Source organism: Xiphophorus maculatus, chromosome 16, assembly GCF_002775205.1.
Source record: "Xiphophorus maculatus strain JP 163 A chromosome 16, X_maculatus-5.0-male, whole genome shotgun sequence".
NCBI lineage: Eukaryota > Metazoa > Chordata > Actinopteri > Cyprinodontiformes > Poeciliidae > Xiphophorus > Xiphophorus maculatus.
Window position 1 is genome coordinate 14,955,069 of NC_036458.1, and position 14,265 is coordinate 14,969,333.

At 36.1% G+C, this 14,265-nt stretch overlaps 2 protein-coding genes and 1 long non-coding RNA gene across 3 annotated transcripts; 2 read left to right on the forward strand and 1 right to left on the reverse strand.

Annotated features, from left to right (window-relative positions):
• Positions 1–997: 997 nt before the first annotated feature.
• Positions 998–3,151, forward strand: LOC102228561 (relaxin-3-like). Its single transcript, XM_005806324.3, has 2 exons — positions 998–2,430; positions 2,868–3,151. Exons 1-2 carry the CDS (start codon positions 2,265–2,267, stop codon positions 3,149–3,151), a joined length of 450 nt encoding a protein of 149 aa, XP_005806381.1. The 5' UTR covers positions 998–2,264.
• Positions 3,059–10,600, reverse strand: LOC111611718. The gene is made up of 3 exons (XR_002754180.1): positions 10,517–10,600; positions 6,391–6,458; positions 3,059–3,147 (listed from the first exon to the last, which is right to left on the reverse strand). It is a non-coding gene; the product is annotated as an uncharacterized LOC111611718 (long non-coding RNA).
• On the forward strand, positions 3,868–14,058 carry LOC102217532 (interleukin-12 receptor subunit beta-2-like). The gene is made up of 15 exons (XM_014471519.2): positions 3,868–4,277; positions 4,541–4,636; positions 7,437–7,581; positions 7,685–7,836; positions 8,023–8,165; positions 8,262–8,403; positions 9,848–9,924; positions 10,022–10,259; positions 10,488–10,676; positions 10,842–10,946; positions 11,039–11,173; positions 12,091–12,267; positions 12,378–12,447; positions 13,241–13,346; positions 13,492–14,058. Exons 2-15 carry the CDS (start codon positions 4,561–4,563, stop codon positions 13,831–13,833), a joined length of 2,097 nt encoding a protein of 698 aa, XP_014327005.1. The 5' UTR covers positions 3,868–4,277; positions 4,541–4,560; the 3' UTR covers positions 13,834–14,058.
• The last annotated feature ends 207 nt before the right edge of the window (positions 14,059–14,265 follow it).

Here is a 14,265-nt window from a genome sequence, read left to right on the forward strand (position 1 = left end):
AATAAAAAGCGACATACCTATAGTTTCAGTATAGGTATAGGTATAGGCTAATGGTTTTTAAAGCTTTTATTCCTGCTAGTTTTGATGATTATGGCTAATATTTTATGAAAAGCTACATTTTACTTTCTTGTGAAATATGAATATTACATAAGAGGAATAAAGTAAAGGATTTTTGTTAATGAAATGCTATGTTATATTATGGCCATTTTGCAGACTACCTATAAATCATGAGGAAGAGTCAATGGCGGCCACGAAAGGTCATTTCTAAAGAAGCCTATTGCTCATAGAGTGCTGTGCCCAAGCATTTTAATGCAAAGTAGAATGGAAGGAAAAAGTGTGGTAGAAAACTATCCATAGGTAATAGGGTTAAGCACAACCTTGAGAAGATTGCGAAGCAAAATACCAAGATTGGGGGAGAATCAAAAAGCATGGATTTATGATGAAGTAAAGACCCACCCCACATATATGCAGGATAATGGCACACAGCTGTTGCATTTCTTGTGTTACGCCTCTCTTGAAGAGGGACAGCATCAGAAGCATTTTTATTCATTTTCATTTGTCACTTAGTGAGTAGATTCAGCAAAACTAGGTTTTACTTATACCGAATCATTAATAGTATTTTGCCCAGTTTTTCACTTCTTATATTTTGCCACTGTTTCACACATAATGTGAAAACTCTTCCTTCACCAAGGAACTTACTGAATTTAACTTGACAAGCAGCTTCGCAAACAGTAATCAATTTAACTACTTAATAGTACCCATGTCTATGTAAATGTATAATATATTGATTATGAAAGATAAAAAGAGAAATATAGGAAATCGTGTGTGTTTTATTAAAACCATCCAATAAACATTTTAGATGGTGGAAAAACAGATTTTTCTGTCTATTAATTATAGATTCAGGCTTAGCTAGGTTAAAATTTCTTATGCAAAAGTAAAACAAAATACAAGATTAAAACATACGACAATATTTATACATATTTATTCGTATAACACACTGTATTTTAAGATTTATTGTATACAATTACACAATCAAGATAAAACAATATATTTTAAAGTTTGTTCAAAACAAACACATTTATTGGTTTAACTGGTTTGCATTTTTATTGTGCTGCTATGACCCCCATGTTGACGTGTTAATGAGTGTCATAGTGGATGCCCTGCCAAAATGCCATTTAGCTTGGTTTTTATCCTTCCATTAATTACAGATTCACCATTGCTATTGTAATTTCCTAAACGGGTGACCTTTGACTATGTAGCAACTGATAAAAAATGTACTTTATAGTTTTCTGACTCATGGCAAGAATTCAATGTTATCTGTTTTTGAAAATGTCACTGATCCTTTCTCAGTCCCTCCTGTTCACCTTTTGGCAAAGGGCTAACAAAAAAGGTAATTTTCAATAAAAAGAAAAAAAGAAAATGTTCAAAAGTCATATAGGGTGATGTGAAAATCAAGAATGGGAAATAGTACATATAATAATTAAAATCAACATGTCAGAAGCAGAATCAAATCATCTTTCTTTCTTTCCATTTTCCTTACCTGTTTGCATGAGGGCTGGTGCCTATCTGCGTTCCAATTTTAATGTGATTGTACCTTCACTGCTCTTCTGGTCAGATAACCTGATATGCCTAGTGATTTCTTATGTTTGTCTAAGAGAGGTGAAGACCCCTTTTAGCTGCCATGATTGATGTTATAATACTCCTGATAAGTAAATGTGTTGTGTGCCACCCAGAGACATGGACATGGATCCCATCTGGTCACCCCTTTGCAAACTTTCTCGAAGCACCCCTGCTCTGAAATGTGACCTTTCTGTGTTTTTCTTCTGAATACAAAACAGATTTTAAATTGTTGCATATCAATACGCAATCTGATCAGTTAGTCATAGCTTGTTTGGATAATTACAGAGACTTTGATTAAGTATGTTTCAAATTTGAGAAAGGGCTACATTTAGGGACAGCGATGGAAATGAATATACGTCATAAGCTGAAATACAATTAGGTCACAGATGCTTCTAATACATTTGCTGATTATGCCACCTTTGGTCTGCCTTTTGTTTCCATAAAGGTCTATCACTATATCACTTTTTCAGATCTATCTCTCTCTCTGTTGGAGAAGGCCTGGCATCCTCTTCAATGCATAGCAACAAGCTCCTTTATAAACCACATCTGGATCACCTGCAGAGGCATAGCTCAAGCAAACTGGGACACAGACATAAAAAAAAAACCTAGAATTTTTCCATCTTGCTTTACTTGCTTGGGATACAATGTGGAAAGCAGTGGTAATGGCCGTGTGTTTGCTTGTGGCTGGGGTTGGAGCTCAGCCCATGGAGGATCCAACGTACGGGGTGAAACTCTGTGGCAGAGAGTTTATTCGAGCAGTCATCTTCACCTGCGGAGGATCACGCTGGAAACGATCACTTAGAAGTCAAGGTAAGCCTACAGGAGCTGCTAAATCTTCACTTTCACTCTTGTTATACTGTCAGGAAACATTTTTATAATATGTATCTAACTTGATGTCAAAGATGGTCAAAATCACACATTATTACATCTATTCATAAGATTTCCAAACCAGTGCAGAAGTAATTTGAAATCCATGATCAACTTTTTGTTTGAATTGTTTGACAATTCTTCTCTTTTTTTTTTTTTTGCAGAAGAAAAGTGTAATTGATTCCATATTTTTGCCATGCTGTTTAAAGGTACTGGTTCAAGCAACAATTGAAATAGAATATCTTTAAATCAGATATTAATAGAGTTATGTTACAATAACAGGTGCATTTGACGATCCAGGTACTCCTACTATCATGTAATCTTTTGGTGCATCTTTTATAAAAGTAAACATGAGCAAGCTATATTGTTCCCTCCACCAGATGTTTCAGAGGACCCATTCACCTCCCATCAAGATGAGTCTTCAGAGGGCTTGACCTCCAACTTTATGGTTGAAAATTTCCTTCAAACAACCAAAGACCTCAGCTTCACGCCCCAAAACAACCCTAATGGTGGGTTCAGCAGGTCCACCCGGTCGTTCATTACTGATGAAATCCTGGAGGCTCTCCGGAAAGCTGACCGCAAAGGCAGGGACGTCGTGGTGGGTCTGTCCAACGCCTGCTGCAAGTGGGGCTGCAGCAAAAGCGAGATCAGCTCCCTTTGCTGAGGGTTGATGAATGAATGCATGTGTTAGCAAATGTTTTTACGCCCTCCCACAAATATGCACACATACACACAGAAACATTTTAGTTTTATTTAACGTTTGTCAAGCAGTTGAGTCAAATTAGTAAATGTGTTCTGTTTCCCATACTAAATGTCTTCAATGTTTAAAGATAGACAGGAATAAATGTACTTTTTTTCATTCCTGATTAAGTTAATGTTTCTGCAACTTTTAAGAACTTTGTGCTACATTTTGTAAAACTTCATAAACAGCCTGTCATGTGAAAGTGGGTCTAATTTCATTTGTAGTGTAAAAATATTGTCTATATGTTTCATTGAACAAATGTGTTGTAACAATTTTCCATTCAAAACAACAAAACCGTCATAAAACTATAAAATGCCTTACTCACAAACATGTTTATGTGTTTCTTTTCCTCACAGAAATATTCATCACATAAATGTTAACAAAATGCAGAAGAAAAATGTAAACTCTTGAAGAAATGGTCAATCTCAGAAAAAAATGGAAAAAAGTTTATCTGCAATAAAGTAAAACCAATGTTAGTTAATTTTTTTTTTTTTTTTTTGCACCAGTTTGTTCATGTAAATTTTGGCTGCTAATAGTGCATGCAGCTGAAAGTACTCTGTTCATTCTGACAAGCAAAATTAAAAAAAAAAACATCCTTGTTATGCTTTAAAACGAAAAACAAACTGAAGGTGAAAAAGCAAAACAACAAAAAGTGGAAAGAAAGTTCTGCTTCAATTTGAAATAACTGCATTCAGTCTCATTATGCGTTATCAAGCTGTTCCAATTTATTATAAGTTGGATTGTGATAAAAACAGACACTCCAAAAAGAAAAAAAAAACGAAGACAACAAAAAACCGAAACAAAACAAAAGCAAAACATGCTTTGATAGTGAGGGCACGTTTTAGGACAGCACACAGCCACACCGGAAGAATGAAGAACAGAGCCCGAGAGTGTAATTATAATGTACGTCTACGTCATCGGTAATTCCTGAAAAGGGAGGAGCTTCACCCGGCAAAGTTTTTAATTCCGCATTAACTTTTTTTTTTCAGCGCTAGTTTCCTACGGCGACAACATGCGCTTCATGTGTCTTTGTGTATCTCGAAATGAGGTAAAGAATTTTGAGTTATAGTAGAAATATTTACTTAATGTATAGACCTGCTAAAGAGCAAACGCTGGTGTTTATATGTATGTATTCCTGCTATGTCGTGGAAGTGAATGCAACTCTGTGAATAGCAGCACATTTACCTGACTGGAGGGTCTCGTGACGTTCAGTGCGGTGACTTGTTTTTACCGAGCTTTTGGTCCGTTATGTGAATTTACTCGCTTCAAGTGAAGATAAATCTACGGAATGAAAACGTGTTTGTTTTTCAGAAACTTGAGGTCCAAATGTGATGGCCACACCTACGACGTGGTGGCCGCTGTCCGTCTTACTGGTCACCTTCCCGTGCTGTTGTTGTTCTAGCCCAGGTAGGCTTATTCAAATTTGTATATTACTGGGAGAAGAGCATCTCGAAGCTTCATTTTATACAATTTAGCTCCTTACTTGCATATTTCCTCAGAAATTAACAAAGTTTATTTTTTACCAATATTATAAAATGAGCTGTACTGTTCATCATATGTTTTGCTTGAGTTGAAAATACTATTATATCAAGGAGCAATATTTTTTATTTAAAAAATATATTAAAAATAAACTTTCATCCTGTGGTAATATCGATTATATGGGATTGTTTAATTTTATTCCTTGAACATTTTCACCTAGTTGCTTCCACTGGATTTTTTTTTTTAAATGCTGCACTTGCTTTTTAAAATATGCCCAAATGCAGTTGTCTAGTACTACTTAACTGTATAGTTGCAATACTGAATGGTGCTGCTGTTAGAAAGCATCCTTGTTGGTTGTTTTTAGACCAGTATTTGAATTTGTAATGTTCTGACTGTATGTATGCAGTAAATTAATTTTTCAACACTATTTGATGCTGCTTTTCTTGTGATCACAGTTAAAACCACAAAATATGCGGTGATCAGATTAATCAATTAAGTCTATTTTAACAATCCCTAGCTTTATTTTTGCTTTGCATTATCTGAGCAATTCTTTGCATTTACACTCCAAACATGATTTGATTTGCAGTCTACATTAAAGGGGAAGTGGTCTTAAAGGAAGACTGTAGCTACCTGCTTCCTGTTAACACGGCAACTACTGTGCCTTCTTGTAATGTCTCATGTGCAAGTATTGAACTGATTACTGCAAAGCACACGTAGGCTTATGAGAAATGGGTAAAGGTGACAGGCGTGTGTTGAATGTGTAAAAAAAAAAAAAAAACGTGTATGCTTGAGAGAGGCGGATGAGCATGTGCGTGACTAAAACATCCTTTGTATTGTGTTTAAAATGAGTGTAAACTAATTTTAAACAATGCAACAGTTGTTGCATTGTTTCTTTGAATTGTAACTTATTGTGCATTCTTTAGAGAACTGCTTCCTGTTTGTTTTTGCTTTTATTTTTGATCAATTTTACCTACCAGATCAAATATTGATACAGACGAGCAGTAAAATAGGGGTCTTTTTTTCTCTTTCTTTTTCTCTGTGTTGTGAAAATGACAAGATGTCGTATTTTACCATGTTGGTTACATAGAAAATGTCACGGACACTTGGATTTTTTTTTCTGACTCATACCCCTGGCAGCTTCACACAGTGGTTATTATATTTTTGTTTTGTGACTCACGAGGATAGTACCTCCCATAACTCCACTGCTTTTTTGGCTCTGTGAGATCTTTTTCTGTTTATAAATAAATTGGACATATATCTGCACAACTACTTCTTAATGATCAGTGTTCTGAGTTCTTGCTGGGCACAAATGTGAAATGTCAGTGGTAAAGCTGCTGACAAACCACCGACAAAATAGTTCCAGAGCACTAATGCCTCATTTAACTGACTATAAGTAAGACTTTCTCATTAGAAAAGCACAGATGTTTTAGCTGAAGACAAATTACTTCTCCCAAACAGACTGAGTAATCATCATCTTCTTCTTCAGTCATATCCTGTTTTACTGGAAACTATGTTGCTCTGTGTTGTATCTAAAATAAAGTACACTTAAAGGAAAAGCTACTGCAAAAAGACCAGCTGGAGCTAAATATTCATTCTCATTTGTTATCTATTAGAAAATAAAATAACTTTTTTTTAAACATTGTATTATGGAATGTACGAAAGGCATGCAATTGTAACATTACCAGAAGAGTCAATGTGTTGGAACATTGGATTTAGGGAGTGAAAAGATGCTTTTTGAGGATTTTGCGATCTAAAAAAAAAGCCAAACAAACAAGAAATTACATTTACGTAAATATACAAAGCCTTTGTCATGAAGCTCAAAATTGGTCTGTTGTATTTTTTAAATGTTTCCACAGCTTACATGGAGTCCACATGTGTAGGTTTAGTTAAACTGACTAGATCTGGAAAGGCACAGACCTTTCTATGTTAGATCCCACAGCTAACAGCAGGTCAGAGGTAAAAATCAAGCATGAAATCAAAGGAATTATCTGTAGACCTCCAAGACAGGACTGTCTTGAGGTACAGATCTTGGGAAGGATACAGAAACATTTCTGCTGCTTTGAAAGTTCCAGTGAGTTCAGTCGCCTCCATTATTGTTGAGTGGAAGAAATTTGGAATCAGCAGGATTCTCCCTAGTGCCAGTCGGCCATCAAACCTGATCGATCACGGAGGCGATCAAGAAACCAATGGTCACTCTGTCAGATCTCTAGGTTTCCTCTGTGGAGAGTGGAGAACCTTTTTCACATGGCAGCCCGTATAGAGTTTGCCCAAAAGGCACCTGAAGGACTACACCACGAGAAATTAAATTATCTGGTCTGAGATTGAACACTTTGGTGTGAACACCAGGAGTAAAGTTTGGAGGAAATCAGACACAACTGATCACCAGGACAATACCACGCCTACAGTGACGAATGGTGGTGGAAAAAGTGAAGCACTATCAATACCTTCCGGATCCACTACATACCAGCAGGAGGTTGCTCAGAGACCTATTTTATGCTTGAGGTAGAGGAACTATTCAGTGGATTTTTGGCATGGAAATAATTTTATGTGGAGAGAGAGGAAAACATTTAGGTCTGCACTCATTCATAACTAATATGAAAATAGCACCAATGAATAATGTCTGTTATTTAATCCATCATATGTGATGCAAAGAAAGTCTACAAATCCACATATCTGGGAGGAAAAACAATGCATCTATGCTGACACATTTTCTCTATGTGGTCACCAGGTCTTCCCACTCCTCCCTCTAACCTTGAGTGCTGCAGACCGTGCGATCAGACGGACTGTTCAGTTATTAAATGCATTTGGGATCCAAAAACCCACCCTGATAGCCGCACTATCTACACCCTTCACTGGAAGCCAGAAAATGAAGAGTAAACACACTTTCTGCTCTTAATCTCCCAAAATTAAACATTTTTAAGCCCTGTTTTTTTTTGCCTTGGCCTGTCCTCTGACGTCTTCTCCTGCTTTTTTCAGGGAGGAGCCTGTGACCTATGGGAATAGCTCAGACGGTTATATCCATCGGGAAAACTTCGAGAGCCATGGAGAACTCCGGGTTTGGGTCCAGGCTCAGAATCAGAACGGTTCTGTCAAATCTCAGGAAATTGTTATCCACACCCAACACATCAGTACGTCTACTCCCAAGTTTTTCTAATGAAGTCGCAGAACAATCCCCAGTATCTGAAAAAAATAGATATTTCTGATACTATTAGAATACCTTCATTGTATTAATTTTGTGACTCGTATATCAGATTGAGCATTTTTGGGGTGTCTGCCTGATGTGTGGTCCTCTGTCTCTTTCCCAATCACACCAGTCAAGCCACCCCCACCTACAATTACATCAAGTGATGAAGATCTGTTAGAGGTTTACTGGAGCACCATCTGTGGCAAGCTAGAGCTTAATGTTGGAGTCTGTGACGTTAGATATCGTACTGAGAATGACCAAAACTGGATTTGGGTAAGTTTGGAAAATTAGTTTTATATGATATTGGGTGTTTTTGTACTTTTTTCCAAGAATTAATCCCAAACTTTTACCTTGGTTCTTCCATCACAGACTGAGTATAACTTAAGTAGCAGCTACGGAATCACAGAACCCCAGCCCAGCACAGTTTACGTATTTCAGGTCCGTTGTAAATGTGACCAGAGCCTGATCAGTGACTGGAGTCCAGACTTTCTAAGAAAAAGTGCTGAGTCTTGTGAGTATTTATGTTTTTTGGCATTCGACAAGAAATGTAAATGTGTTTTATTGCCTTGTACATGGCTGCTTAGGTCATATGCCACTATTAAACTGTAAAAACTTTGCACAAAAAATTGTGCTTTGTCGGGTAATTCTTTGTTGTAGCAATATTTATTGGCAAACAGTCTTACTTAATCAGAAAACTTGTTTATTAACCTTTAAATGGTGTCACATTTGTAAGCAAAATATATTTGTGGGTTGAGGTGCAGAGTAAAGTATTTGAAAAAGTTTCCAAATCCTTTCTGCCAATGACTTATTCTGCTTTTAACTCTTGTTCGCTGATGTGATTAGATTGGGTGAATAAAAAAATGAAGTATAATGGAAATGTAAAAATTTATTTATTTAATGATCGGGGGCCTCAGTAGTGTGTGAAAATCCTGCACCGCGTCACAACAACTGGTTACCTCATAGTTCTGGTCACCAGGTCTCACACAAGTGTACATTGGGGTTGAGGGTAGATAGGGAGACAATCCAGCTTCCTAATTCTGGACGTATTTAGCCTTTGACAAACCGTGCTCTTGGAGACAGAGTATTGTCATTTTTGGGGATAGTTTGTTCCCTCAAATTGGAGACCTGGGATTACCACTTGTTGCAGTATCAACAGAGTTCCTCATTGCCTCCAGTGGTGAAAAGTTTTGTTTTTCCAGTAAGGGAGAAGCTGCTGAGTTGGCTGAGTTGGCAAATTTCTGCTCATACTATTTTTATGTAGGCCAAAAAGTTCAACCTTGGTTTTATTTATATTATAATGTGGTTACAATTTTTTGCAATAGGTTTTATGTAAGAGAATTAGAGTAAGATGGTTGAGGGTGATGGGAAGTAAGTACAAACAAAGGTCACTCTGGTTTTATTTGCAAATAAATGCAATCTTGCACTTTTTTCCACATTGTTATTTAGCGCTATTTTGTGCTGATGTTTCACAAAATCCCAATAAAATGCAATGAAGTTTAGTTCTCTAATATGGCAAAATGTTCAAGGGGCAAATGCAAAAAAAAATACAGATGTAATTTTTTTGACTATAATCAAATGAATAGCTTTCATGGTAATTGTTTAAACATGAGATGCTGAATAAATACATTTTGAGATGTATGCCATTTGAGTTTTATCCTCTGACTTATGTCTTAAAAGAATAATGATGTCTAAACATATTCTGTCTAGTGACTTAATGACTTATCTTTACATTTATCCACAATGCCAATAATTTTTGTATTGACGGAATTACTGATCATTCTATCAGGATTCAAAAACAACTTTTCACTCTTTAAGAAACGTATCAGCACTACAAAAGTTGACATTTGGGATTTGAGATGTCTTTGTATTGGGTAGATTTAATGTGTGTGGAGTACATAGCATTTGTCTTTTTTTTCTCATTTTTGTACTACATCTCCTCTGCATTCATTTCTCAGCCCCGGTTGGAGAGGTTGATGCATGGTGGGACTGTGGGCTGCTTCTGTCAAACTCTGACTGTTTTCTGAACTGGAAGGTAAGATCAAAGATGAATTTATAGGGCATCTCTAGCTCTCTCTAAATGCATATTCAGCACTCAGTCAGTACCATCTCTTTGTCTCTGGCCTGTCCAGAATCTTTCTATTTCTCAGGCCCGAGGTTACATTCTTCGATATGAAATCACAGTTTTCAACATTAATGGCACTAAACAGCTAATAAATGTGTTCACGGACAACCCAAGCAGCCTCTTTGTGTATGATGAAATGAAGTGGCGCCTCATCTCATCTCTGAAGGATGTGTCATCTGTTAGTGTATCAGCCTACAATGCTCTCGGTGCTACAAAAGCTTCTTGTCTGCCTAGGCAGAGACCAGGTATCTATTTCCTTTAATTTACTTTTGACTTTTGTAAACAAAGTAGTGTTTGATAGAATAGTTTTAGCATTAGGGATAAATGCTTTGATATGAGTCGTCAGAGTTTCTGTCAGAGTTGCTGCTAAAAGGAAATTATGTCAGCGTACAATAGACGTCATGATTATTTCACAATGCTTGTGTTTCCTCTGTGGATTAACAGGGCTAAAACCTATTTTGTCTCCTATATAGGAAATCAAGCAACTGAACCAAAAATTTACCTCGAGATGAACGAACAGAACCTCACTGTGTCCTGGAACCTGTCCTCCAAGGTTTCCGACAGCACCAAACAGTATGTGGTGCAATACAAAGAGTGTCTACCTGGAAGCGGATTTGACTGGATCAAAGTGGACAGTAAACAGACCACAGTCGTTTTTAAAGGTTAGTGACCTGTGTTTGTATGTTCCTCTTGTTGCACAGATATATTTGGCTTCTTTGCGGCGGTTCAGAAAGATTTAAGCTGTTTAGTGTTGTTTTTTTAAAGTTTGGAACATATTTTTTATTTTAAATTATGGTTCTTTTACTCTCATGTGTCTCCATCTATAGGTACATTTAAAAAGTACACATCATACCAAGTATCATTGTTTGCAGTGTCAAACTTGAATGAAATTAGTCAGCTTGCAACAGCTACAGGATATTCAGCTCAGGGAGGTGAGAGTGCTGATTTATTCTCCATAAATCCCTTGTCACTGTATTTTCTTGTATTGAAGGTTTAATGAACTCATAATCTCTTTCTCCATCAGTTCCCTCTAAAGTGCCTTCATTCAAGGTGTTTAAAATTGCTGGAACTGCTGTGACTCTGGAATGGGAGCCAGTTCCCTGTTCCAACCAGAGGGGGGTGATCTTGTACTATGAAATAGGACTGAACACGCAAGGAGGTACAAAATGCTATGAATAATATGATATAATACATTTAATTATAGTAGATTGCATAATAGAAAAAGTAGGATGCACAGAAGTTTTCAGTTTCTGTGACAAACAGATTTCTTTAGATTATATATTTTTTTCTGACGGGCAACAAAGCAGTAAAAGCTCTCTAACTCCAATTACAAACAATCAAATTGCAAACATAGCATAAAAAGTAAATATATCACAATTAAACAACCAGCAATAATAGTATTTTAGATATGTTCTGTAGTTACTGTATGTTGCAGCTCTTTCTTTCCTGTCCAATTCCCCTTAGCTTAATTATTTTTACTAACTTAAATGACTAATTTATTCGGTTTAGTGCAATAAAGCTTAAAAAGCAGATACATTATACATGCATATAAAGAAATTGAAGATGTTAAAATAAAATGAAAACATTCTCTTCGACAGAATAGAATTTTCCAATATGGATATGTAGGGATTCCAACTAAAGATAAAAATATTGATCACATCCAGAGAAATGTACTTGGCAAAGCAGCAACAGAAGACAAAACAAAGTAGGAAAGACAAGAAATGAACATGACAAAAACTGTTAAGAAAATGGCTAAATAACATAAAAATACAAAAGAACAAAAAAGACTGTCATATTGTGGCTCTTGAATGAAGTGGTGATATCTCATGTAGGAATGAGCTAATACCCACTGCATTATAACATGAAAAATTATCCTTTTTCTTATTTTACTCACAGAAGTGGCAACAACACAAGTAGATTATTTTGATAGTAGAGGATATTAATTTAAAATGGATATTTTAATAAAAATATTACAACTAAACAAAACAATCTTTAGTTTTTTCTAAGTTAGGATGCTCTTTGACTGTGTGGATTGATGGTCCTATGTTTTCTTTGTTGTTTTTTTCTTAACCTCAGATCCAAAATACATTTCTACTCTAGTGCGCAACATAAATGTCACCTCAGGTACAACTTGCAAGCTGGAGGCTCTTAGTCCAGGTCAGAAATACATGGCTTGGATAAGGGCTGTGAGCGCTGCTGGGCCCAGTGAAAAGGTCAACACAACATTCACAATCAATCATCATGAAGATTATGGTATGCCATCATGTATTAACTTTATGTTAATATGTAATATCCTGTAAAATGGTTGTAACAAGTAAATTTGTTACATTTCTTTCTTTCACCATATTTCTATTTCTTGTCAGCATTTGTGACTCCCATTGTGGTGATTGTGCTGCTGGTCATCACGACAGCTCTCACCAGTTTCATACTATGGTAAGAAAATCATTGCTAGTTACCTTGACAGCAATCATCAAAGAACATTAATACTGACGATACAAAGCAAATATATATACTTTGTCTGCAAAAATGTTCACATCCCTTAAACTTGTTCACATTTTGTTTGGCTACAACCGTAAACATAAATTAATTTTTTGTAATTTTGTATGAAAGACCAACACAGTGTAGTGAATCTTTTAGGACATGACTCTGTGGTGTTTGTATGGAAATTTCTGCCCATTCTTCTGTGCAGATTAGCTTGCACACATTCAACATAAATGAAGAGCTGCTATGATTGACAATTTCCAATGCTAGCCCCAGAATTTGAGTAGTAGTGGAGCCATTCTATTCTATTTCATGAAAATGCTTTAATATAAGCCACTCCATTGTAGCTTCAGCTGTATGTTTAGGAGAGTTGTAAGGCTCAAGCCTGTTACATCCTCCATCAGATTCTTTTCCCCAGAATGCTAAAGTCTTGTATTTAGCCACATTCATCTTTCCTTCAACTCTGATTAGCTAATTGTGTAAAATGTTGGTGAATCTTTTCAGATTTTTACGAGTAACAATTTTGAGAACCATGCATCTTGTTGTTCTTTTTCTACATCTATGCCATCATCTGCTACTTTATGCAATTAAAATCCCTTTGAAATATAGTGAAGTTTGTTTGTAATGTGAAAAAGTTCTTGGGAATTTTTTGCCATTTGTGATCAACTATATGAAATTTAACATGGTTGAACAGTTATTGAAGTATTGATGGTATCTGTTCATGTATTTTTTTTTTTGCTTTCAGTGTTTTTCAAGGAGCCAAAAAAGAGTGCCCACTTCTACCTCATTGTCTGTATGAGAAAGTGCCAGATCCCAGCAACAGCCAAATCTTCAAACAGATGAAGCGCCAGGTGAGCAAAAATCAAATCTCCAATCAACTGTAATTATTAAAAATTATTTCAGTTATTTGGTATTTAATCACAATGACATGCTGTTTGTTTATGTTTTACTTATAAAATGTAAAAATAATAGTCTTCTCTTTGATCTGCACTGTAGATTAACGAGCCCTTGACTTGGATGCGCGGTCCCCTCTACGAACCTTATCCAACGATCTCTGTTTTGGAAGTTGTGGAAATAAAATCCAAGGTATTTGACCCTGACATGATGAAAAAGGAGAATGCCTGTCACCTGATGGACTGCCAGGATGATCAACAGGAGCATCCCACCAGAGAAAACAGTGACAGTACAGACAGCAGATATGGGAGGAAGGAGTACAGTAAAATGGTCGACTCTGATGAAGAGAGGAATGATTGTTGGAGCTCATCAGAGGAAGAACAGTCTACCTCAGGTTATGAAAAGCACTTCATGCCCTCTCCTTTGGAAGTAATGGTGGAGTAACAGCATGCTTCCTCTGGATCATGAATGTTAGTTTTTAGTCTTTGTCCGTTTTACAATTTTCTGTGTTGTTTATAATAAGACTTTGTCTAATAAGCTTTGTCAGTGTAATTGCAGGAAAGACTCATGACAAACAGCATCAGCATTTTGTGACTCTCAAGTTGTATTTTCTATGTTTATAAATCTGATCAAATTTTGTTGAATAAATTTCTGTTTTCATTTTTGTTATTTTTTGCTGTTCCATCTTTCTTGCATTGAACTTGATTAGAAGAATTTTGGATTAAAGCAGTATATTTGGAGGGGGGAAATGTTTTAGATCATAATTCCATCGTCATAAAGAGATTATTTTAGTCGGTTACAATATTATTTGCATATCAAACATACTGAAATACACAATTGTAGTTATAAGCTTTTTTAAAAAAATCCAAAAAGTTA

Excerpts from the sequence above, each read along its gene's own strand:
- LOC102217532 (XM_014471519.2), top strand. The coding sequence starts at position 4,561 with ATGGCCACACCTACGACGTGGTGGCCGCTGTCCGTCTTACTGGTCACC. Across the intron at positions 7,582-7,684 it reads TGGAAGCCAGAAAATGAAGA|GGAGGAGCCTGTGACCTATG; the intron begins GTAAACACACTT and ends TGCTTTTTTCAG. Across the intron at positions 11,174-12,090 it reads AGGACTGAACACGCAAGGAG|ATCCAAAATACATTTCTACT; the intron begins GTACAAAATGCT and ends TCTTAACCTCAG.
- LOC102228561 (XM_005806324.3), top strand. The coding sequence starts at position 2,265 with ATGTGGAAAGCAGTGGTAATGGCCGTGTGTTTGCTTGTGGCTGGGGTT. Across the intron at positions 2,431-2,867 it reads ACGATCACTTAGAAGTCAAG|ATGTTTCAGAGGACCCATTC; the intron begins GTAAGCCTACAG and ends TCCCTCCACCAG.